General features: G+C 40.5%; 1 protein-coding gene across 1 annotated transcript; it reads right to left on the bottom strand.

Annotated features, from left to right (window-relative positions):
- Positions 1-20,684: 20,684 nt before the first annotated feature.
- On the bottom strand, positions 20,685-22,358 carry LOC102960928 (olfactory receptor 2W1-like). Its single transcript, XM_007085930.2, has one exon. It carries the CDS (start codon positions 22,337-22,339, stop codon positions 21,290-21,292), a length of 1,050 nt encoding a protein of 349 aa, XP_007085992.2. The 5' UTR covers positions 22,340-22,358; the 3' UTR covers positions 20,685-21,289.
- Between the last annotated feature and the right edge of the window lie 4,456 nt (positions 22,359-26,814).

Here is a 26,814-nt window from a genome sequence, read left to right as displayed (position 1 = left end):
CTTTCTCTGCATCCTCACCAACATTTGTCATTTCCCCTAGAGTTCATTTTAGCCATTTTGACATGTGTGGGTTGGTATCTCATTGTGGTTTTCATTTGCATTTCTCTGATGATGAGTGGTATTGAGCATCATTTCATGTTTTTGTGAGCCATCTGATTGTCTTCTTTGGAAAAGTGTCTGTTCATGTCTTCTGCCTACTTCTACACTGGATTATTTGTTTTGTGGTTGTTGAGTGCTTAAGTTCTTTACAGGTTTTGGATACTAACCCTTTATCTGATATGTCACTTGCAAATATCTTCTCCATTCCATCAGTTACCTTTCAGTTTTGTTGATTGTTTTCCTCGTTGTGCATAAGTTTTTTATCTTGATGAGGTCCCAATATGTCCTGTTTGCTTTTGTTTTGCTTGCCTTCGACAATGTGTCTAGTAAGAAGTTGCTGTGGTAGAAGTCAAAGAGGTTGTTGCCTGTGTTCTAATGTAGGATTTGATGGTTTCCTGTCTCACATTTGGATCCTTCACTCATTCTAAATTTATTTTTCTGTATGGTGTAAAATAGTTGGTCAGTTTCATTCATCAGCATGTCACTGTACAGTTTTCCCACCATCATTTGCTGAAGAGATCACAATCAACACCACAGAAATACAATTATAAGAGAGTACTATGAAAAATTATATGCCAAGAAACTAGGCAATCTTAGGTGTCAAGATGGCAGAACAGCATGGAAGTTTTTGGTGTCTCTCATCCCTGAAATGCAGCCAGACCAACACTAAACCATCCTGCACACCTAGAAAACTTATTTGAGGATTAACACAACAATCTGCACAACCTGAACCAAAGAATTGGGCAGGTACATGACACAGAGAGGTGAACTGGAGAAGAGAGAAGCTGTGGAGGTCAGGGAGTTACTTCTGGAGCAGTGGACAGAGACAGGGGGACAGTATGGGGAAAGCAACTTCCCAAAAGCAGCTGGACAGAAAGTGGAAAAGTGGAAAGAGCCACGGGGACTGAACAAAAAAGGGAGAAGGGAGAGGGTTTAAATTCCATCAAGACTATAGACAGTGGAGCGCAGAGTCAAAAACTTCACAGCTCAATACATGGTGTTCTGATGGGAAGGGCAAATCCCCAGAAGCAGAGAGCAAGGTCCTTGGGGTCCTTGGGCCACACAGGGAGAGGTAGTTACCCTGCTGGAAGGACAATTGGTAGAGGCTATGCAGTCACCCCACAGGCAAAGGTCCCAGTGGACCCTGGAGAACAACCACATTCACTGGTGGTGGAACAAGGACATTAAAGATGAAGCCAGGTACCAGATGTGTGTTGTGATTTTCCATAATCCCTGAAATGCTGCTGCTGCTACAAGATCACACAAACTTTTTCTGGGATAGACTGGCACCCAGCTACAGGCTCTGGGCATTGGCAACAGCACGGTCTCGTGAACATTCCTGGGGGTGGGCTGGCATCTGGCCATTGCTCAGTGAGACACTCCCCCAGAAGATCTGTGAAGGTCAAAGCTGCAGTGCCACAGAGGTGAGTCCCTCAAAAGTCTTTCAGACTGGGTTGGGAAACACAGTCCCATGTGAGATAAAACTCATGAGGGAGGTGCTGCCTGGATGCCTGACAGCTTGGTCACAGCCAGTATAGAAGAGGGGAGTGGATGGAAGCCAGAGACAAAGGAGGGATGCTTGATTGCTGGTCAGAGAGAGCACAGAGTTCTGATACTAGAGACTGGATAGCTGGGTGATGCCATTTTCACTCCTCCAGCACATGCACATACATGCTTACAAGCAACACAGTAATCCACCCCAGTAAGCTAACCAGTGCCATCTGTGGAGAACACAGCCATTACACTAAACCCTGCCCAACAGGGCCAACAGCATTCTGTACAAACATAAGTCTCTCCACCTGTTTAGTTTACAGATTAAGTGCTTCATCGCTTGAATTCTATGGGAAACCAGATGTAATTTCAATCGTACCTCACTCTGTTCACTGGTCCCTTAATTCAAATATTTTTTTCTTTTTTTTCTCCTCTTATTCTTGAAAACACCAGAGAAAAATATTTTTTTCTTTTCAATTTTTATTAAAAAGATTTTTAATTTTTTTCTACTATAGTTTTTGCTTTCTTATAAATGTTTTAACTTCTATTTTACTTCCATCATTTCATTTTATTCTATTTTACTGTATTCATTTTTTCAAACCTTTCTCTTTTTTCTGTTTTTCCTCTTTTTCTTTTTCTTTTGTTCCTTTTCTTATCTTTCCCTTTTTTTTCTCTACTCCATCAATCTTCATTCAACAACCACACCAAAACATACCTAGGATCTAGCATCTTTTATTTGATTTCTTTGTGTTGTTTTAAATTTTTTTAATTTTAGTTTTTTAAATTTTATTAATGCCTTTTTTCCTCCAAAATGATGTAATAAAGCAATTAAACCCAAAGAAAGAACAGAAAGAAATGACAACCAGGGACTTAATCAACACATATACAAGGAAGATATCTGAACCAGAATTGAGAATTATGATTAGAATGCTAGCTGGGGTTGAAAATAGATTAGTATCCCTTTCTGTGGAGTTAAAAGAAGTAAATGCTAGTCAGGATGAAATAAAAAATGCTATAACTGAGCTTCATTCTCACATGTATGCCACAGCAGCTAAGGATGGATGAGGCACAGCAGTGAATCAGCAATATAGAGGACAAACTTATGGAGAATAATGTAGCAGAAAAAAGGAGGGAACCTAAGGCAAAAGAACATAAAATAAAAAGTAGAGAACTCAAGACTCATTAAAAAGGAATAACATCAGAATTATAGGGGTCACAGATGATGAAGAGAGAGAAAAAGAGGTAGAAAATTTATGTGACCAAATCATAGCAGAAAACTTTACTACCTGGGCAAAGACACAGACATCAAAACCCAAAAAGCACAGAGGACTCCCATTAGATTCGACAAAAACCAACCATCAACAAGGCATATCATGGTCAAATTCACAAAATACTCAGGCAAGGAAAGAATAATGAAAGCAGCAAGGGGAAAAAAAGTCCTTATCTTACAAGGGAAGACAGATCTGGTCCACAGCAGACCTATCCACAGAAACGTGGCAGGCCAGAAGGGAGTAGAAGGATATATTCAGTGTGCTGAATCAGAAAAAATATATCGCCATGAATTCTTTATCCAGCAAAGCTGTCATTCAAAATAGAAGAAACATAAAAAGTTTTCCAGACAAACAAAAATTAAAGGAGTCATGACTACTAAACTAGCCCTGCAAAAGTTTTAAGGGGACTCTCTGAAGGGAGAAAAGATGAAAAAAAAAATACCAAAAGCAATAAACACTAGAAAGGAACAGAGGACACTACCATAAACTCCAACTCTACCGGCGACATAATGGCAATAAATTCATATCTTTCAGTACTCACTCTAAACATCAATTGTCGGAGATTGTGGGAAGATGGCGGCATAGGAGGATGCAGGGCTCACCGCGCGTCCTGCTGATCACTTAGATTCCACCTACACCTGCCTAAATAACCCAGAAAACTGCCAGAGGATTAGCAGAACGGAGTCTCCGGAGCCAAGCGCAGACAAGAGGCCCACAGAAGAGGGTAGGAAGGGCGGCGAGGCGGTGCGCGCTCCACGGACTGGCGGGAGGGAGTCGGGGTGGAGGGGCAGCCTGCCGGCCAAGCAGAGCCCCTGAGTCTGGCATGCAAAAGAGGAGGGGCCGGACGGACTGTGTTCTGACAGCAAGCAGGACTTAGCATCTGGGAGGTCATAAGTTAACAGCCCTGCTCAGAAAGCGGGAAGGCTGGAGGACAAAGGGAGGTAGAGTTGCTGAGCCCCCGGACGACAGAGCTCAGTTTGGCGGGGAACAAAGGCACTCACCAGTGCCATCTCCCTCGCCCATCCCCCAGCCAAAATCCCAAAGGGAACCAGTTCCTGCCAGGGAACTTGCTGGCTCCGAGCAAACACCCAACGCTGTGCTTCTGCGGAGCCAACCCTCTGGCAGAGGGTCTGACTCCCTCCCGCTGCCACAGGGCCCCTCCTGAAGTGGATCACCTAAGGAGAAGCGAGCTAAGCCTGCCCCTCCAGCCCCCGTGCACCTTGCCTACCCACCCCAGCTAATATGCCAGATCCCAAGAACCACAAGCCTGGCAGTGTGCAAGTAGCCCAGACGGGCCACGCCACCCCACAGTGAATCCCGCCCCTAGGAGAGGGGAAGAGAAGGCACACACCAGTCTGACTGTGGCCCCAGAGGTGGGCTGGGGGCAGACATCAGGACTGACTGCGGCCCCGCCCACCAACTCCAGTTATACACCACAGCACAGGGGAAGTGCCCTGCAGGTCCGCACCACTCCAGGGACTATCCAAAATGACCAAACGGAAGAATTCCCCTCAGAAGAATCTCCAGGAAATAACAACAGCTAATGAACTGATCCAAAAGGATTTAAATAATATAACAGAAAGTGAATTTGGAATAGTCATAAAATTAATTGCTGGGCTAGAAAACAGTATAGAGGACAGCAGAGAATCTCTTGCTACAGAGATCAAGGAACTAAGGAACAGTCAGGAGCTGAAAAATGCTTTAAATGAAATGCAAAACAAAATGGAAATGACGACGGCTCAGATTGAAGAGGCAGAGGAGAGAATAGGTTAACTAGAAGATAAAGTTATGGAAAAGGAGGAAACTGAGAGAAAGAGAGATAAAAAAAATCCAGGAGTATGAGGGGAAAATTAGAGAACTAAGTGATACACTAAAAAGAAATAATATACACATAATTGGTATCCCAGAGGAGGAAGAGAGAGGGAAAGGTGCTGAAGGGGTACTTGAAGAAATAATAGCTGAGAACTTCCCTGAACTGGGGAAGGAAAAAGGCACTGAAATCCAAGAGGCAGAGAGAACTCCCTTCAGATGTAACTTGAATCGATCTTCTGCATGACATATCATAGTGAAACTGGCAAAATACAAGGATAAAGAGAAAATTCTGAAAGCAGCAAGCAAGGGATAAACGCACCCTAACATATAAAGGGAGACCTATAAGACTCGTGACTGATCTCTCTTTTGAAACTTGACAGGCCAGAAAGGCATGGCAGGAGATCTTCAATGTGATGAACAGAAAAAATATGCAGCCGAGAATCCTTTATCCAGCAAGTCTGTCATTTAGAATAGAAGGAGATAAAGGTCTTCCCAAACAGACAAAAACTGAAGGAATTCGTCACCACGAAACCAGCCCTACAAGAGATCCTAAGGGGGATCCTGTGAGACAAAGTACCAGAGACATCGCTACAAGCATAAAACATACAGACATCAAAATGACTCTAAACCCGTATCTTTCTATAATAACACTGAATGTAAATGGACTAAATGCGCCAACCAAAAGACACAGGGTATCAGAATGGATAAAAAAACAAGACCCATCTATTTGCTGTCTACAAGAGACTCATTTTAGATCTAAGGACACCTTTAGATTGAGAGTGAGGGGATGGAGAACTATTTATCATGCTACTGGAAGCCAAAAGAAAGCTGGAGTAGCCATACTTATATCAGACAAACTAGACTTTAAATTAAAGGCTGTAACAAGAAATGATGAAGGGCATTATATAATAATTACAGGGTCTATCCAACAGGAAGAGCTAACAGTTATAAATGTCTATGTGCCGAATACCAGAGCCCCCAAATATATAAAACAATTACTCATAAACATAAGCAACCTTATTGATAAGAAAGTGGTAATTTCAGGGGACTTTAATATCCCACTTACAACAATGGATGGATCATCTAGACACACGGTCAATAAAGAAACAAGGGCCCTGAATGATACATTGGATCAGATGGACTTGACAGATATATTTAGAACTCTGCATCCTAAAGCAACAGAATATACTTTCTTCTCGAGTGCACATGGAACATTCTCCAAGATAGATCATATCCTGGGTCACAAAACAGCCCTTCATAAGTTTACAAGAATTGAAATTATACCATGCATACTTTCAGACCACAATGCTATGAAGCTTGAAATCAACCACGGCAAAAAGTCTGGAAAACATCCAAAAGCATGGAGGTTAAAGAACACCCTACTAAAGAATGAGTGGGTGAACCAGGCAATTAGAGAAGAAATCAAAAAATATATGGAAACAAACGAAAATGAAAATACAACAATCCAAACGCTTTGGGATGCACGAAGGCAGTCCTGAGAGGAAAATACATCGCAATCCAGGCCTATCTCAAGAAACAAGAAAAATCCCAAATACAAAATCTAACAGCACACCTAAAGGAAATAGAAGCAGAACAGCAAAGGCAGCCTAAACCCAGCAGAAGAAGAGAAATAATAAAGATCAGAGCAGAAATAAACAATATAGAATCTAAAAAAAACTGTAGAGCAGATCAACGGAACCAAGAGTTGGTTTTTTGAAAAAATAAACAAAATTGACAAACCTCTAGCCAGGCTTCTCAAAAAGAAAAGGGAAATGACCCAAACAGATAAAATCATGAATGAAAATGGAATTATTACAACCAATCCCTCAGAGATTAAAAAAACAATTATCAGGGAATACTATGAAAAATTATATGCCAACCAATTGGACAACCTGGAAGAAATGGACAAATTCCTAAACACCCACGCGCTTCCAAAACTCAATCAGGAGGAAATAGAAAGCTTGAACAGACACATAACCAGCAAAGAAATTGAATCAGTCATCAAAAATCTCCCAACAAATAAGAGTCCAGGACCAGATGGCTTCCCAGGGGAGTTCTACCAGACGTTTAAAGCAGAGATAATACCTATCCTTCTCAAGCTATTCCAAGAAATAGAAAGGGAAGGAAAACTTCCAGACTCATTCTATGAAGCCAGTATTACTTTGATTCCTAAACCAGAGACCCAGTAAAAAAAGAGAACTACAGGCCAATATCCCTGATGAATATGGATGCAAAAATTCTCAATAAGATACTAGCAAATCGAATTCAACGGCATATAAAAAGAATTATTCACCATGATCAAGTGGGATTCATTCCTGGGATGCAGGGCTGGTTCAACATTCGCAAATCAATCAACGTGATACATCACATTAACAAAAAAAAAGAGAAGAACCATATGATCCTGTCAATCGATGCAGAAAAGGCCTTTGACAAAATCCAGCACCCTTTCTTAATAAAAACCCTTGAGAAAGTCGGGATAGAAGGAACATACTTAAAGATCATAAAAGCCATTTATGAAAAGCCCACAGCTAACATCATCCTCAATGGGGAAAAACTAAGAGCTTTTTCCCTGAGATCAGGAACACGACAGGGATGCCTACTCTCACCGCTGTTGTTTAACATAGTGCTGGAAGTTCTGGCATCAGCAATCAGACAACAAAAGGAAATCAAAGGCATCAAAATTGGCAAAGATGAAGTAAAGCTTTCGCTTTTTGCAGATGACATGATATTATACATGGAAAATCCGATAGACTCCACCAAAAGTCTGCTAGAACTGATACATGAATTCAGCAAAGTTGCAGCATACAAAATCAATGTACAGAAATCAGTTGCATTCTTATACACTAACAATGAAGCAACAGAAAGACAAATAAAGAAACTGATCCCATTCACAATTACACCAAGAAGCATAAAATTCCTAGGAATAAATCTAACCAAAGATGTAAAAGATCTGTATGCAGAAAACTATAGAAACCTTATGAAGGTAATTGAAGAAGATATAAAGAAATGGAAACACATTCCTTGCTCATGGATTGGAAGAATAAATGTTGTAAAAATGTCAATACTACCCAAAACTATCTACACATTCAATACAATCCCAATCAATATTCCACCAGCATTCTTCTCGAAACTAGAACAAGCAATCCTAAAATCATATGGAACCACAAAAGGCCCCGAATAGCCAAAGTAATTTTGAAGAAGAAGACCAAAGCAGGAGGCATCACAATCCCAGACTTTAGCCTCTACTACAAAGCTGTCATCATCAAGACAGCATGGTATTGGCACAAAAACAGACACATAGACCAATGGAATAGAATAGAAACCCCAGAACTAGACCCACAAACGTATGGCCAACTCATCTTTGACAAAGCAGGAAAGAACATCCAATGGAAAAAAGACAGTCTCTTTAACAAATGGTGCTGGGAGAACTGGACAGCAACATGCAGAAGGTTGAAACTAGACCACTTTCTCACACCATTCACAAAAATAAACTCAAAATGGATAAAGGACCTGAATGTGAGACAGGAAACCATCAAAATCTTAGAGGAGAAAGCAGGAAAAGACCTCTCTGACCTCAGCCGTAGCAATCTCTTACTGGACACATCCCCAAAGGCAAGGGAATTAAAAGCAAAAATGAATTCCTGGGACCTTATGAAGATAAAAATCTTCTGCACAGCAAAGGAAACAACCAACAAAACTAAAAGGCAACCCACGGAATGGGAAAAGATATTTGCAAATGACATACTGGACAAAGGGCTAGTATCCAAAATCTATAAAGAGCTCACCAAACTCCACACCCAAAAAACAAATAACCCAGTGAAGAAATGGGCAGAAAACATGAATAGACACTTCTCTAAAGAAGACTCCGGATGGCCAACAGGCACATGAAAAGATGCTCAACGTCGCTCCTCATCAGGGAAATACAAATCAAAACCACACTCAGATATCACCTCACGCCAGTCAGAGTGGCCAAAATGAACAAATCAGGAGACTATAGATGCTGGAGAGGATGTGGAGAAATGGGAACCCTCCTGCACTGTTGGTGGGAATGCAAATTGGTACAGCCACTCTGGAAAACAGTGTGGAGGTTCCTTAGAAAATTAAAAATAGACCTACCCTATGATCCAGCGATAGCACTGCTAGGAATTTACCCAAGGGATACAGGAGTGCTGATGCATAGGGGCACTTGTAACCCAACGTATATAGCAGCACTCTCAACAATAGCCAAATTATGGAAAGAGCCTAAATGTCCATCAACTGATGAATGGATAAAGAAATTGTGGTTTATATACACAATGGAGTACTACGTGGCAATGAGAAAGAATGAAATATGGCCCTTTGTAGCAACGTGGAAGGAACTGGAGAGTGTGATGCTAAGTGAAATAAGCTATATAGAGAAAGACAGATGCCATATGTTTTCACTTTTATGTGGATCCTGAGAAACTTAACAGAAACCCATGGAAGAGGGGAAGAAAAAAAAAAGAGGTTAGAGTGGGAGAGAGCCAAAGCATAAGAGACTCTTAAAAACTGAGAACAAACTGAGGGTTGATGGGGGGTGGGAGGGAGGGGAGGGTGGGTGATGGGTATTGAGGAGGGCACCTTTTGGGATGAGCACTGGGTTTTGTATGGAAACCAATTTGGCAATAAATTTCATATATTGAAAAAATAAATAAATAATAAACATCAATTGTCAATACGTTCCACTCAAAAGACATACAGTAACAGAATGGATAAGAAAACAAGATCCATTTATATGCTGTTTACAACAGACCCATTATAGACCTAAACACACCTTCAGATTAAAAATAAGGGGATAGAAAACCATCTATCATACTAATGGTTGCTAAAAGAAAGCCGGAGTAGCCATACTTATATCAAACAATCTAGATTTTAAAATAAAGACTGTAACAAGAGATGAAGAAGGGCATTATATCATAAGTAAAGGGTCTATCAACCAAGAAGACCTAACAATTGTAAACATTTATGCACCAAATATGGCACACACACATATGTAAATCAATTAATCACAAACATAAAAAAAACTCATTGGTTATAATACCATAATAGTAAGAGACTTCAACACTCCCCTTACAACCATGGACAGATCGTCTAAACAGACAACAAGGAAACAATGGCTTTGAATGACACACTGGACCGGATAGACTTCATGGATATATTCAGAACATTTTATGCTAAAGCAGCAGAATATACATTCTTCTCCAGTGCACGTGAAACGTTCTCCAGAATAGATCATATATGGGGACACAAATCAGCCCTCAACTAGTACTAAAAGATGGAGATCATACTATGCATATTTTCAGACCACAATGCTATGAAACTTGAAATCAACCACAAGAAAAAATTTGAAAGATAGAAAATACTTGGAGACTAAAGTACATCCTACTAAAGAATGAATGACTAACCAAGAAGTTAAAAGAGGAAGTTAACAAGTTCATGGATGCCAAAGAAAATGATAACACCATAGCCCAAAAACTGTGGGACCCACCAAAGGTGGTCATAAGAGGGAGGTATATAGCAATCCAGGCCTTCCTAAAGAAGGAAGAAAGGTCTTAGATATACAATCTAACCATACACCTCAAACAGCTGGAAAAAGAGCAGCAGATAAAAACCCAAAATAGCAGAATACAGGAAATAATAAAGATTAGAGCAGCAATCATTGCTATTGAAATAAAAAAAAAAAAGTAGAAGAAATCAATGAAAGCAGGAGCTGGTTCCTTGAAAGAATTAACAAATTTGAGAAACCCCTAGCCAGTTTGATCAAAAAGAAAAAGGAAATGACCCAAATAAATAATCAAGAATGAAAGAGGAGAGATCACAACCACCACTGCAGAAATACAAACAATAATAAGAGAATATTATAAGCAATTATATGCCAATGAAATGGGCCATCTGGAAGAAATGGACAAATTCCAATAAACATCAACTACCAAAAATGAAACAGGAAGAAATAGGAAATTTGAAAAGAACCATAACCAGTAAAGAAATTAAATCAGTAACCAAAAATCTCCCAACAAAGAGTCCAGGGCTAGATGGCTTTCCAGGGGTGTTCTACCAAACATTTAAAGAAGAGTTAACACCTATTCTTTTGAAGCTGTTCCAAAAAATAGAAATAGAAGGAAAACTTCCAAACTCACTCCAAGAAGCCAGCATTACCTTGATTCTAAAACCTGACAAACCCCACTAAAAACAATGATAGACCAATTTCCCTGATAAACACGGATGCAAAAATTCTCAACAAGATATTAGCCCACCAGATCCAATAATACATTAGAAGAATTATTCACCATGACCTAAATCCCAAGGATTTATACCTGGGATGCATGGCTGGTTCAATATCCTCAAACAATCAATGTGATATGTCATATCAATCAAACAAAGGACCAAAACCACATGATCCTCTCAGTAGATGCGGAGAAAGCATTTGACAAAATACAGCACCCTTTCTTGATACAAAACCCTCAAGAAAGTAGGGATAGAAGGATCATACCTCAAGATCATAAAAGCCATATATGAAAGACCCACCACTAATATCTTCCTCAATGGGAAAAAACTGAGAGCTTTCCCTTAAGGTCGGGAACATGACAGGGATGTCCACTCTTGCCACTGTTATTCAACATAATATTGGAAGTCTTAGCCTCAGCAATAAGACACCACAGAGGTAAAAGGTATCCAAATCAGCAAGGAGGAAGTCAAACTTGCACTCTAACCAGATGACATGATATGGAAATGTGGAAAACCCAAAAGATTACACCAAAAAACTGTGAGAACTGAACCATGAATTCAGCAAAGTTTCAGGATATAAAATCAATGCACAGAAATTGGTTGCATTCCTATACACCAATAATGAAGCAACAGAAAGAAATCAAGGAATCAAACCCATTTACAATTGGACCAAAAGCCATATAATACCTTGAAATAAACATAGGCATTATGTAAACCAAGAGGTAAAAATCTTTAACCAAGAGGTGAATAAACTATACACTGAAAACTATAGAAAGCTTATGAAAGAAATTGAAGAAGACACACAAAAAATGGAAAAAATATTCCATGCTCCTGGATTGGAAGAACAAACATTGTTAAAATGTCAATACTATCCAAAGCAATCTATGCATTCAATGCAATCCCTATCAAAATAACAGCATCAAGAGGGGAAGAAGATGGCGGCGTAGGAGGACGCTGGGCTCACCGCACGTCCTGCTGATCACTTAGATTCCACCTACACCTGCCTAAAGAACCCAGAAAACCGCCAGAGGATTAGCAGAACGGCGTCTCCGGAGCCAAGCGCAGACTAGAGGCCCACGGAAGAGGGTAGGAAGGGCGGCGAGGCGGTACACGCTCCACGGACTGGCGGGAGGGAGCCGGGGCGGAGGGGCGGCTCGCCGGCCTAGCAGAGGCCCCGAGTCTGGCTGGCAAAAGCGGAGGGGCCGGACAGACGCAGTGTGTTCCGACGGCAAGCGCGACTTAGCGTCTGGGAGGTCATAAGTTAACAGCTCTGCTCAGAAAGCGGGAAGGCTGGAGGACAAAGGGAGGGAGAGCTGCTGAACCCCTGGACTAGTCAAAGCTCAGGGCACACGCAGAAGAAAGACTGATGCGAGATTGTAAGAGACCGTCACCGGGGTTGGAGTTTGGAACAAGTCATCTAAAGGATATGACCACTACTTGCCATAACCTGGACCCAGGCAATCAGAGGCTCAACACCCTCCCTTGTCCTTGGAATGTGGGTTTTGCTTGACTTCCCTGTTCCCAGAGTCTGTTCCAAGAATTTGGCCATGAGATGGTGATTTGATATTGAGACTACCTGGATAGTATAAGTTACTGAACTCAGTTAACACCTCTATATAAACCTCCAGGATATGGCAGGCAGGTATGGAGACCTACTCTTTGCTGCTGCCTAAGTTGTCTTCCCTCACTTATTATACCTGCTATGTACCAATCTGAAGTGGCCTGACCCTTTGTTTGGTCTCTACTTTCCCTCAGAATAGAGACCAGGTTTGGATCACTTCTGGGAAGCCCTTCAAAAGCTTGCAAATCAACAGTCACTGATTAGATCACTAAAAACAGACCCAAGGACATTATGTCCAGACTTTAACAGAAAAAGGATACTTAGGAAACAGCACTTAACACAAATCATCCTTGGTGATATATATCAGTCTTCAATTTTATTTATATATTATATAAATATATATATTATATAAATATATAGTAAATATATAAATATGTTTTAGGACCAGTCTCAAACACAGATGCCACATTAGCTGTCGGTGCTGAGTACACAGATGGGTAATATAAATATATAGTAAATATGTAAATTTGTTTTAGAACCAATCTCACTTAAACACAAATGCCACACTAGCTGCCAGTGTCGAGTACACAGATGGATAAAGCCAGCAGTGTGCTGCAAAGTATAAATGTACTTCACATGGAAGTAAGTAAACAAAGCAAAGAAAATTCCACATAAAACATTTGGAGAAATCATTAAAAAATGAAATACTAATAGACAACGTGAAACAATGTGGACTGACAACTGTTGCAGGTCAAGATGGTGGATGTCAGCAATACTCTCAGAACAGCTCTAATCTTGGGGGCAGTCCTGGTTGAGACACCAGACAACCAGCCAGAATGAAGCCTATACCGCACGTCCCCATGACTGTGGTTCCCTGGTTCAGTGTGAAATTGAGTATTGGCACTTGAAGGAAGAAACAGGACATTGGCTTAAAACCTGTTTGTGGTTCCCCAATATCAAATGAGACAGTGGAGGAAGCCTACAGGCCACAGAAAGACCCCTTAAAGGAAAAAAAAAAAAAACATGTTCCTAAGGATATGTTGGTAGAATGGAATGAAAATACCTTTGTAACTCTTAGATCTATGGCTATACCTATGATACAAGTACTTATAAATATCACCTTGACCCTCCCCAACCAGTTACATAGAACCCAGGGGCTTGGACCAGGATAGTATAGGCTTGGAGCCAAGCCTCAGCCTAACCTATTGGAGTCAGAAGAGGAAAAAAGGAGACAACATGATAGAATGTGTACAACTAGAACAGGCCATGAATGTGACGTGAGAAGGAAATGATATTATTTGAGGTTAGAGAAGATAAAGGAATTGTTAAAATAACCAGAGAGATACTTCACATTGATCTCCAAAAGTTAATCTAATAAATGTGAGCCATACGTTTACAGAAGTGAAGACAATGAAGGAACATTTGGAAGTTGATAATAAAGTAAACCAACTCCAGGAACTGAAAACAGAGCAAAACCCTGCATCCTCTAAAATACTGGCAGCCTAGATTCTGACGTTAAGTCCACTGAACACATGCGATGGTGCTGCACAAGCCAGGGTCTCTGGGAGCCTTCTAACAATGACCTTTACTTGGAAACATCAGTGACAAAAAGTTACACTGTTTTAAGAAGTTACCTTTCAATCATTTGGCAACTGCATATGGTACTGTTAGGCCCTACTGTGGATTAGTGTGTGAGTCACAAGGCACATTGTTGTGTATTGGTCTCACACAATTTCAAACCATTTATAGCAAAGCCCAAAAAAATTGTTTTTAGGAGTAAAGATATTTTTGTATAAGAATGCAGCAAGTTGTGTCTGGATGGCATCGTCTCATCTGCTCTCACCCCAAAAAACTCAGGAGCCCAGTGGCTGGGGGCTCCCCTTTAAAGACATAGGAAGAAACCACTGTGACAGGAGACACGTAGACTATAAATACATACAGTTAGGAGACTGAGAGTGTTCTGTCTGACTAAGGCTACAATTTGCTCATCTAATATATCACTCAAAAACAACATGGAAAAATTAGCTCCTGCCACAGAAAAGGAGCCTCGTTTAGAGGCAGTGGTAAAAGCCGTGCAATGGCCCCTCTGGGAAGGAATCCTGCCATCAGCACCCAACCCTCCTTCCCTAGAAATGAGCTCCAGCAACACCAAACTTGTACTGTGACTCTGGCAGCTGGGAGTCAGATCTCAGTTGGCTAAGGTGGCTCTCCAGGTACTGATTTCCTGTAAAAATACACCGAAACTACTTTGAACTTTATTTCTTTCTTCTCCCCTTGCCTGGAACTACACTATGATTAACCTAGCATTGATTTGTGAAATTACTGCTATAATGGGAAGTTAAAAAGCATTAATTAGTTAGAGATACTTGCACAGTGAGCCAGTATGAAAGACACTGTTGGCAAGTAAGCCCTACAAACCCAGCAGACTTCAGGGAGCATATGTGCATTTGTGGAGGTTAGGGCAGGGGGTTCGGCAGATGCAGGAACCCACAAGAGTCTGCTACTGTGTCCTGACCTCCCCCTACATTGCCCTGCTCCAGGTGCCTGCTCCCCTGACCTGGGGGGCTCACACATGGGCACTCATCCGTCAACTGCCTGTGCACAGCTGGGCCCCTCTCCAAATACCTATGCATTGCTTCATACACAGAGGGAGACCACCCCTGAAATTACTTTTGAGGCAGCCACGGAAATGGGTGAGAGTCATTACAATACGTACTTACTGTTTTTGAAGTCCCAGCTTTTGTAGCAAACGAGATCCTAGGAGTTTCTTATTGAAGACACCATGGTCAGCAAGCTGGAATCAGTCCTAACAAGCTTTCCAGATTGCTCTGCCTTCAGAGGGAATATTCAAATTTGTGTAGATTGCACTTGGAAATAGGCACGTGCCATGTACCCCACCAGGCTACTCTTGTGAACCTGCCTCTCGAGACACTTGCCCCATACCAGACCCCTGACTAAACCCACCTGTGTGGTGGTAGCTGCTCTGGAAGCACCCCATCAGCTCATAGAGCACAGCTGGGCACTATCTGAGCCTGTGGAGTTTCGGTTGGTCCTTAACCACATTCATAACCTCCAGGCCAGAGGGAGCCCACCACTCGAATTCTTGCTTGCATGAACCTTTCCAGTTGCCAAGCTCAGTCCCTACTTGGAATGGCTGCCTGGTGGTCCCAGGCTTAGCAGTCATCAAGGCTCTCAGGTGTCTCTCAGTGAAGGATATTCCTGCAGCCAACAAGCCGTGCCCTGGCAAATCAGTGCAGACTCCTCCACTACACCTTCAGAGGGACTATGCCCCGATACGTAGGAGATCACTTGAAATGGGTACATGCACGGTAACCCCGACAGCCCAGTCTGAGACCCAGAACCTCAAGGGACTTGCCCTGTTCTAAGTCACTGGCTACACAATCCCCCATGGCTTTCCCATGCAGGAGATGTACCTGCCCACTCGCCAATGGCAGTGGGGTCCTCCAGGACTGTACCGAACAAACCGGTCCTGAACCACCTGCCTAGCCAGCGGTCCGCTGGGATCAAAACCCCGCCAGTACTTCTGAGCAGCAGCTTCAAACTGGCGACAACCAGCCCCAGTCTGTGGACTGGCCGCATGAGCAAGTCCCCACCTTTCCCAGAGCTCAAGGCGCCAGGTGTCTCTTATTGAAGGACAACACGGTCCGTGGACTCAGACCCACCTGGCAAACTGTCCGCTTTCCCTCAGCTCAGGCTTCAAGAGAAATACATGAGCTTGGGTAGGTTCAGACTTGCAAATAAGTTTATGTGCCACCACAGCCCACCTGGAGACCCGTCACACCCATCACCTGCCACACCCCAGGTCCTTGCTCCCCGGACACAGGAAGCTCTCTAAAGTGCAAAACACGCTAAGTCAGCCAGGTGAGGCCCTCCGAGCTAGTGGGGATTCAGGTCAGTATGAATCACTCCATCAGCCTCCGGATAAAAAAGGCATCCTCCCTCCCACAATGCTTCTCAGGTGACAGGTTGAAATGGTAAAGTCAGTCCCCACCGCCTGATGTGGTCCTGGGCTTACCAAGAATCAAGGTTCCCGAGTATCTCTTAGAGAAGAACCTGGTGGAGGGGATAGAGCAGTCCGTGGCGGGTGGTGGGTGGGGGCGGAGCTTTGAGTGGTGAGTGATCAGTGGTGCGTGGTGGGCGGGGGCGGAGCCATCTGTGGTGGATGGTGGGTGGAGCTCTCCGTGGTGGGTGAAAGGTGGGGGCAGAGCCGTCGTAGTGGGTGGGGAGGTGGGGGTGGAGCTCCCCATGGTGGGTGGGGGGTGGGGGCAGAGCCGTCTGCATTACACAGATTCCAAAACTCCCACCTTCCTGAGCCCACTGATTCCTTATTCCACAAGGTACCAGGAAACTTCCAGCTTGTCAACATTATTGACTACAGACTGTCCTTAAGTACAAGCTTCAGTCAGCCGATGCAGAAGACAGCCAATTCATCATATCCTGTGCTCTGGATGATGGCACCAATGCCCTTAAATTCAGATGATTCAGGTGTTATGTTTCATATGATGTAACATCATTCCCATGTGTGCCTTCAAACTTTTGCTAATACAAACAGTAAGTAAACACCATCATTTTAGAATAGAATACAGCATTCTCATGAAGCAATACTTGAATGTGTAAAATGACTCTGTTTTGTCACTATAATTGACCCTGATGATTGGCCAAGTATTTTCTGTTTGCATTTATTTTGTATTTTCAACTGTTTCTCTTTTTTTAACTTTTAGTTAGTTAACATACAGTGAAATATTGGTTTCAGGAGTAGAATCCAATCATTCATCACTTACATACAACACCCAGAGCTCATCCCAACAAGTGCCCTCCTGATACCCATTACCTACCTAGCTCATGCCCCACCTCCCTCCCTCCATCAACCCTCAGTTTGTTCTCTACCATCAAGAGTCTATTATGCTTTGTTTCACTGTCTTCTCTTTTCTTCCTCCCTTCCCATATGTTCATCTGTTGTGTTTCTTAAATTCCACATATGAGTGAAATCATATGGTATTTGACTTTCTCTGATTGACTTATTTTGCTTAGCATAATACATTGTACTTCATCCATGTCATTGGAAATGGCAAGATTGCATTCCTTTTGATGGCTCAGTCATATTCCATTGTATATATATACCACATCTTCTTTATCCATTCATCAGTGAATGGATATTTGGGCTCTCTCCATAGTTTGGCTATTGTTGATAATGCTGCTATAAACATTGAGGTGTATTTACCCCCTTTGAATTCATATTTTTGTATGCTTTGGGTAAATATCTAATGGTGCAATTACTGGATCACAGGGTAGTTCCATGTTTGGTTTCTTGAAGACCTCCCTACTGCTCTCCAGAGTGGCTGCATTAGTTTGCATTCACACCAACAGCAAGAGGGCTCCCCTTTCACCACACCCTCACCAACATCTGTTTTTCCTGTGTTAGTTTTAGCCATTCTGACAGGTGTGAGGTGGTATCTCATCATGGTTTGATTTGTATTTCCCTGATGATGAGTGATATTGAGCATCTTTTCATGTATCTGTTTTCCACCTGGATGCCTTCCTTGGAAAGTTGTGTGTTCATGTCTTCTGCCCATTTCTTAACTGGGTTATTTGTGTTTTGAGTATTGAGTTTGAGAAGTTCTTTATAGATTTTGAATACTAACCCTTTATTAGATATGTCATTTGTAAATATCTTCTCCCATTCCGTAAGCTGCCTTTTAGTTTTGTTTATTATTGCCTTCAGGGTGCAGAAGATTTTATCTTGATGAAATCCCAATAGTTCATGTTTGCTTTGGTTTCCCTTGCCGCCGGAGATGTTATCAAGTAAGAAGTTACTCCAGCTGAGGCCAAAGAGGCTGCTATCTGTGTGCTCCACTAGAATTTTCATGGTTTCCTGTCTCACATTTAGGCCTTTCATCCATTTTGAATTTATTTTTGAGTATGGTGTAAGAACATGGTCCAGTTTCATACCTGCACATGTTGCCATCCAGTTTTTCCAATACCATTTGTTGAAGAGACTTTTTTCCATTGGATATTCTTTCCTGCTTTGTTGAAGATGACTTAACCATATAGTTGTGGGTCAATTTCTGGGTTTTCTATTCTATTCCATTGATCTATGTGTCTGTTTTTGTGACAGTTACCATACTGTCTTAATGGCTACAGCTTTGTAGTATAGCTTGCAATCTGGAATTGTGACACCTCCAGTTTTTTCTTTTTCAGCATTGCTTTGACTATTCAGGGTCTTTTGTAGTTCTATACAAATTTTAGAATTTTTTGTGCTAGCTCTATGAAGAATGCTAATGGTATTTTGATAGGGATTGCACTGAATGTGTAGATTGCTTTTCATAGTATAGACATTTTAATGACGCTTGTTCTTCCAATCCATGAGCATGGATTTTTTTTTCCATTTCTTTGCATCCTCTTCAATTTCTTTCATAAACTTTCTATAGTTTTCAGAGTATAGATCTTTTAACTCCTTAGTTAGGTTTATTCCTAAATATCTTATTGTTTTTGGTGCAACTGTAAATGTGACTGATTCCTTCATTTCTTTTTCTGATGCCTCATTATTGGTGTATAGAAATGCAACCAATATCTGTACATTGATTTTATACCCTGTGACTTTGCGGAATTCATGTAGTAGCTGTAGCAATTTTTTGGTGGATTCTTTCTGGTTTTCTACATAGACTATAGTGTTATCTGCAAATATTTTTTTTCTAATTGAAGTATAGTGAACACATGAAGTATGGTGAACACAATATAGTCTTTCAATAACTCTGTATGCTATGCTACATTCACCACAAGTGTAGGTACCATCTTTCACTACACAACACTATTATGATACCCCTGACTGTATTCTTGTGCTGTATCTTTTATTCTTGTGACTTATTCATTGTATTCCTGGAAGCCTGTATATCCCACTCCCTTTCACTCATTTTGCCCATCCCCCACCACTCTCTCTTCTGACAACAGTTTGTTCACTGTATTTATGGGTCTGTTTCAGCTTTCTTTTTTTTTTTTTTTGATTTACTTTTTTACATTCCACATGTAAGTGAAATCATATGGTATTTATCTTTCTCTGTCTGATTTATTTCATTTAGCATAACCCTGAACTTAAGTATATTTTTATGTATTGTCCATTTGGATATGTGATTGTTGTGTTAGATTTTCTGTTTTTTTATTTTTGATTTGTAGGAATTTTTTGTATAGTCTGGATGGAAATTCTTTCCTTGAGACAGCCAGACACACACACACACACACACACACACACACACACACACACACGGAGTGGCTCTCTTAATGGAACTTTTCACAAAGGTATGGTCTTAATTTTACTATATTTCAATTTAGTCAAATTTTTCTATTATGGTTAAAAGTTTCTGTCTTATTTAATAGATCTTTTCCTATTCAAAATTCATGAATAATATCATTAAAATCCATCTTGTTTTACTTATATCTATAATCAAGTTGAAATTGATTTTTATGTATAAGTTTAAGTGTCTTTTCTCCCACAAGGACGTCAGTTGATCTGGAGCTACGTATTGAAAGACTGTCCTCTCCCTCCTGCACTACGGGGCACAAGAGTCATTAATTGGTTGGCTGTCTATGTGTTGGAGCTCCTTCTGGACTCCATATTATCCTATTGGTCGAGTTGTTTAGCCTCCTCCTCAAATATGTTAGATGGAAACTTAATCATCATCAAGATACAGAACTTGTTTATATTCCAAGTTTGCTAAGAGCCTTTGTTTTCCAGTAAATGAATGTTGAAATGCTTTACTGAATCTATGGAAATAACTTTATTGTTTTTACTTTCATTTTGTTAATATTATGGATTATATTAACAGAATCATGTGGTGATTGATTTTCAATGTTACTCCAATCTTGCATAGTGGGAGTAAACCCACTTGACTGACATGTTAACCTTTATTTCTGGATTCGATTTCTTAATCTTTTGTTAGGGATGTTTACATCTATGTTCATGAAAGATATTGAAAAAAATTCCCTTCATTTTCTTTTTCCTTTTTTTTTATTTTGTAATATGCTTGTAACATTCTGGTCAAGTTTTTGCTGACTTTATAAAAAAGAGCTAATAAACACATTATTTATTTTTCCATGTATTGTTTACTTACTACAAATTAATGAAAAAGATTAATGTACCTGCTGTAATGAACTCAGAAATTTGAAATCAAGGATGATTTGTTAGCAGTGTTATAATATCAAACTCTGCATCCAATTTATTCTCACATTTTATTTTGACAGGCTAAGTTTGAGAAAGTCCTGATTCAGGCAGAAAACAGCTACAAGTAGAAATATATTTTAGCCAGTTTACATAATATATTAAGATTCTTTTAAAGTAAATAGACATGGCAGGAACATTTAAGATCTGAACAGAAATGATTTTGTCTTCACATGAACAAATTGTATAGTCAGTGTAAAAACTTATAGTTAGAACATTAACTTTTTTCTTTTTGTTAAAGTGTCATGATAATTTAAAGATATCTGATAAATTATAACTTGAATCCAGTTTGGTAAAGTCTTCCCTCCTTCCCCTCACAGTACAATGCTTGGACTCCATAGAGCCTGCTCTCTGGCTGCAGGTGGGGATGACTGATCAAAGGTGATAACTGGTGACTTTGAGAGACATACTTGTTTTAGAATCAACCCTTGGCAATTTGGGACATTGATGCTAAAATGTAAGCAACATTTTAGGTATAATTTTCACTTTTAGGTGATGAGTACTACTAAAATAATTTGGCAATGATTTGTATGTTACACAGGACCAATTTCTTAATTGGAAACTTCTCATAAAAAGATATTAGTGTCCTGTTGTTTCCAAGGAACATTTTTCTTTTCCAATCAGCCTCTTCATGGCCCCCTTGAACTCCTTATTCCTTAGTGTGTAGATCAGGGGGTTCAAGCTGGGAGTAACAATGGAATAAAAGATACTGAGAAGTTTACCTTCATCCTGAGATGGACTGTTTCCTGGCTGGATGTACATGTAGATAACAGTCCCATAGAAGATGGACACCACAATGAGGTGGGAGGAACAGGTCCCAAATGCTTTCTGTCTCCCTGCTGCAGATTTGATCTTCAACACAGCTATAGCAATGAAGCCATAAGAAACTAGAATGAGAAGGAGTGGTGTAAGGAAAATAAAAAAACATAATGCAAATAAGGTTTCCTCCATGGCTGTGGTGTCCACACATGCAATCTTCACCATTGCAGATATTTCACAAAAATAGTGATCCAAATGGTGGTTCCCACATCGGGAAAGACTCATGGCATAGGGTGAAAGTATCATGCAATTAGTAACACCAACTCCCCAGGTCATGGCCACCAGGGTTCGACAGAGTTGGGGGTTCATAATGGTCATGTAGTGCAGAGGCTTGCAGACAGCATTGAATCGGTCATAAGACATCACAGCCAGAAGCATACATTCGACTGTGCATAGTGTCACATCAGTGAAAAGTTGAAAGGCACAGCCACCAAAAGAGATTTTTTTGTCTTTGCCCCAGACATTGACCAACATCTGTGGGACTATATTTGTGATATAACAGAGATCCAAGATGGCCAAATTCCTAAGGAAGAAGTACATGGGGGTCTGGAGATGTTCATCCAGTAACGGCAGCAGGATGATGGCCATGTTTCCCATCAAGGCAATGGTGTAGAAGAGAAAGACAACCCCAGAGATGATCATCTCCAGCTGTGGCTGCCCTGGGAATCCAAGGAGTATAAATCCACCAAAGTGGGTATTGTTGACCATTTTCCTATTTCTTAATATCAGCTGTGACAATAAAACATTAACATATTGGAAGCGAGTGTGTTTATAAACAATATTAGTGGAATTATAGCTGGCAAGAAACATATCATATAATCAAATAACACATCAGTATTTACATCTCATTGAGTGTTTGTTCTGTTTATCCAATTAGGTCTGGAATTTATCCCAGGGCGACCTGTCTACTAGAACCCTACTCTCAGTTTTCTGTCGGCTTCTATGCCATGGCTAAAACCTGCAAAATATCATAGGAAAAGCCTGATGAAAGGCTGATGAAATCCAGTGGACTTCTCTTTATTAATCGGGGTGCTGGGAAGGGGGTTTGGACTCTGTGACTACTCATTGTCTCTTTCATTCAAGGGTTCATAGAAAACACAGGTTTCATACCTCTAATACCCCTTTTCTATTACTTAAACTGCATGGGCTCAGTTTGGGTCTCCATTTTCACTCTGCTACGTAAATTTTCTGACTTTATATCTTAAACTTTCTTAAGTTTATGTATTTATTTTTGAGAGACAGAGACAGCATGAGCAGGGGAGGGGCAGAGAGAGAGGGAGAGAGAAAGAATCCCAAGCAGGCTCCATGCTATCAGCACAGAGCCCTAAGCGGGGCTTGAGCACAAAACCATGAGATCATGACGTGAGCCAAAACCAAGAGTTGGACAGTTAACTGACAGAGCCACCCTAGTGACCAACTGACTTTAGATTTTAAAGTCAAACTTTTTTCTTTCATCTCAAAACTTGGGTTTCCAAATGCTATTTGCCCTTCCCCACATGGTCCCAGAACAGCATTCCTCCCACTTTCCCTTCAGATGCCATTTTTCATCTGAACTTTGTATCCACCATCCACCACTTCCTGTTTCCATCTCTTCATTTTACATTCAATCTCTGATATTCGTTTGTGTCCTTCCTCTCATCCTACAAGAACTTCCATTCTATGACTCATACATATGAAATGTTAAAACACCTCAGGAGGGGGAGCTGTGTTATTTTTGTGTTCATATTTCATGACTCCCCTCAGGATCGGCACAGAGAAAACATCCATGAATATGTGAGATTTGTTAAAAGAAACTTTGCTGATCACATCTGACTCTTTCCTTTCATACCTAAAAAAAAGTGGTGTCTTTGTAAAAACTCAAGCAGGAACTGTGGAAAACTATATAGGTTCCTCAAAAAAAAATTGAAATTAAAATTAGCATACAATACAGTAATGTCTCTACTGAGCTATCCAATGAAAATGAACTCACTAACTAAAAGGGATATATGAACCCACATGTTTATTGCAGTATTATTTACAATAGCTGAGATATGGAAGCAACCTGTGTCCATCGACTGATGGATGGAGAAATGGTATGTGTGTATATATACATACACATACATATATATATACACACATACACATATAAATAGTACTCAGCGATCAAAAAGAACAAAATCTGGTCATTTGCAAAGAGGTAGATGGAGCTAGAGTTTATATCCTAAACCAAATAAACCAGTGAAAGAAAAACACCACATGATTTCACACATATGTGAAATTTAAGAAACAAAACAAATGAACAAAGAGAAAAGGAAACAAAAACCAAGACTTTTAACTATAGAAAACAAACTTCTGATCAACAGAGGGGAGATGGGGGGTGGAGGAGATAGGTGAAATAGGTGATGGAGATTAAGAGTGTACTTATTGTGATGAACCTGGAGAAAGATAGAAAATTACTGAATCATTATATTGTACACCTGAACTAGCATAAAACTGTGAATTAATTATACTTTACCAAAGAAAAAAAAAAGGCTCAACCCAAATATTCAACTAAAACAGGTCTCTCCTGAGGTGGGTGGGAGGCTGGAGGAACAGATGATGGGTATTGGGAGGGCACTTGTGATGAGCACTGGGTGCTGTATAGGTTGAATCACTAAATTGTAGACCTGAAACAAATATTGCATGTAGGTTAACTGGAATTTAAATAAAATCTTAATAATAAAAATAAAAAAAATAAACAATGTCTCTCATGCACAGAAATGAATTCCTAGCTTCCAAACCAGTGGTCTTTTCCACGTTATTTTTCTTCCTGAATTCTCAGTGGCAGGTTAGTGCCCCCATGTCAGCGTTGCCCTTTGCCTTCCCAAAGACACCACCTAGCTGCCCTCCTGACCCCCCCCACCCAGGGCACCCTCCCTGCTAGCTCTGTCCCCAGAGTGTTCTAACGGGCTCTCCTTTCTCCCCTTCCTCCTGTGTCACAAGGCTTCCCTTACCAATTTTTCATAGAAAACTAACAGCCTAGGTCTTCTGGCCCTCTCATCCTTTGGGCCTCAGATTTTAAATTTTAGCTAATTTTTCGGCATTTGTACTGACTTTGATAACAGTAACTTCCCATACCACATGTACACAAAATTGAATTTATTACGTTACCTCGTAAAACAAACGTTAACTCTTTCTTTCACAGACATGAACTTTTTATGTATATAGCGGTGTTATAAACTACTTCCTAGGGTCTTAAAAATGTTTGTTAAAATGAATTTATGAACTCTGGGGGTGAAATTAAAAACACAAATATTCATTTTCATTTCTAGTGTACATTTCATTACATGTGATTAAACATGTCTCGGACTTTGAAGGACAGAAAATTCATATAAAAGCCAGAAGCTTCTTTTGTACATTTCTTTGAGAATTTTGTAAACTAATTTAAATACAACATGATTTTTAAAGTAGGGAATGTTTCTTTCTCTCTTCACCTAAATAACACTGAGAATGTAATTATTCTTTACTTACAAGATTTCTCCCACTTGCCATGGGGATCATACAGGAGACACTCCTGTTCCTGTCCAAGGAGAATCATCCTATTTATATGACTGAGAAGAGAAACCTGCAGTGTGAAAGATGACAGGCCATTTCCCCAAAGAGCAATGATGAAATGTGTTGAGTCTGGGAAGACCTTAGGGATGCTGGGTTATCTCATTAGCAATTAAGGTATATTGTAAATTACCCAGGGAAAATCATTTTTAAAAAACCCCAGGAGTTTCCATAGTTAACTGACTCATTTTCAACTCTGCATGGAAATTACAACCATCATTTATTTGAAGTAATATTAATATAAGACCAAATGAATAACTATGCTTTGCAATTCAAAATACACTTCTGTGTCTGGTTTCATCAATGAAACACTTCTACTGATGGTGTTATTACTGCAGTTTCTGTGCAAGAAATTCATGTGTCCAGAACTTACAGATTGTCACAAGGCAACATAGGCAATGATGAGACATTTAACCCACATATAATCATGATTGTAAGTTTTATTTTTTCTGTCACATTTGCTTTTGTTTAACTTAAACTTTCAAATATATTTCAATAACAATGAAATTTCTGACTTCTACAAAGAAGGGCGCCTTTAGCAATAGTGCCCCTGACAGTTTGTCCTGGAGTCACAACCATGGATGGAAGAGGTGAGAGGTTATGGTGGTGATTATTTGATAAGAGTTATGTTATGCCTAGAAGCCATAATTTGTTATTTAAACTTTGGCTTGTTATTCCCATTAAGGACACACTGGCCAATTAACACTCCCTGGAAACTGACATTTTATAGATACGTAATCCCGCAAAATTTCAGCAGTTTTTATTGTTGAATAGCTTGGTAATAGGATCGGAGAGTGTAAGTCTTGTCAATGACCCTAGAGATTATTTATAAGGATAGGCCAAAACTCTAGCATTAGTGTTGTGAGAATCATTACTTCCTCTCCTCCTCTGAGAAATCACCTCAAAACAATAAGGATGATAATAAAGGGGAAATGCAGCTTTATTTAAGCAGCTGAGCTCTGAAACATGGATCCTAAAATAGAAAACTATTCCAGGGTTAGTGAAGGTCAGACAGTGGAATATGCAGAAGAAAGGATGCCTCCTACTTTGAGAAGCTGAAGGAGGTAAGCTAAGTTGGGGCCTCCTGAACATGAAGCAGGAGGGAGCATATCAGGGGATGGTTCTTCTATCCATCTGGACTTCTGGAAGAACCACACAGGACACCACTGAGACAGACCTTCTGAAGAATATTTTCTCTTGTTATGTATGTGGCAAGGAGAGGGACTGTGAACAGACTGTGAGCAGGAATTGTGAGTTCACATCACAACACGACAGCCTAAAATCTCCCTTATGTGTGTGACCCTGGGTCTGAAGGAACATTCTCAAGCTCAAAGCATAGACTTTGCTCCTTCCCAACACAAATATTCTGAAATGGGTGGTCCAGGAAAAAAATTTCAGGTTGAATGTAGTAATAAGAAATGAGTTCCATATTTCTAAAATAATAATAATAATAATAATACCCAATGGGCATGAAAGGGTCAAGAGAGAAGCAAATAGCAGATGAGGAGGGGCACTCACCTCACTCACTATTTTTTTTAATGTTTATTTATTTTTGAAAGAGACCATGAATAGGGGAGGGGCAGAGAGAGAGGATGACACAGAATCCGAAGCAGGCTCCAGGCTCTGAGCTGTCAGCACAGAGCCCAACACAGTGCTCGAACGCACGAACTGCGAGATCCTGACCTGAGCTGAAATCAGACACCTAACCAATTGAG

Source organism: Panthera tigris, chromosome B2 (assembly GCF_018350195.1).
Source record: "Panthera tigris isolate Pti1 chromosome B2, P.tigris_Pti1_mat1.1, whole genome shotgun sequence".
Taxonomy (NCBI): Eukaryota; Metazoa; Chordata; class Mammalia; order Carnivora; family Felidae; genus Panthera; species Panthera tigris.
The sequence above is the reverse complement of the archived record's forward strand: the minus strand, read 5'-3'. Positions and strand labels throughout refer to the sequence as shown.

Bases quoted from the DNA above. Each gene is read 5' to 3' on its own strand.
- LOC102960928 (XM_007085930.2), bottom strand. From the start codon at position 22,339: ATGTTTCTTGCCAGCTATAATTCCACTAATATTGTTTATAAACACACT.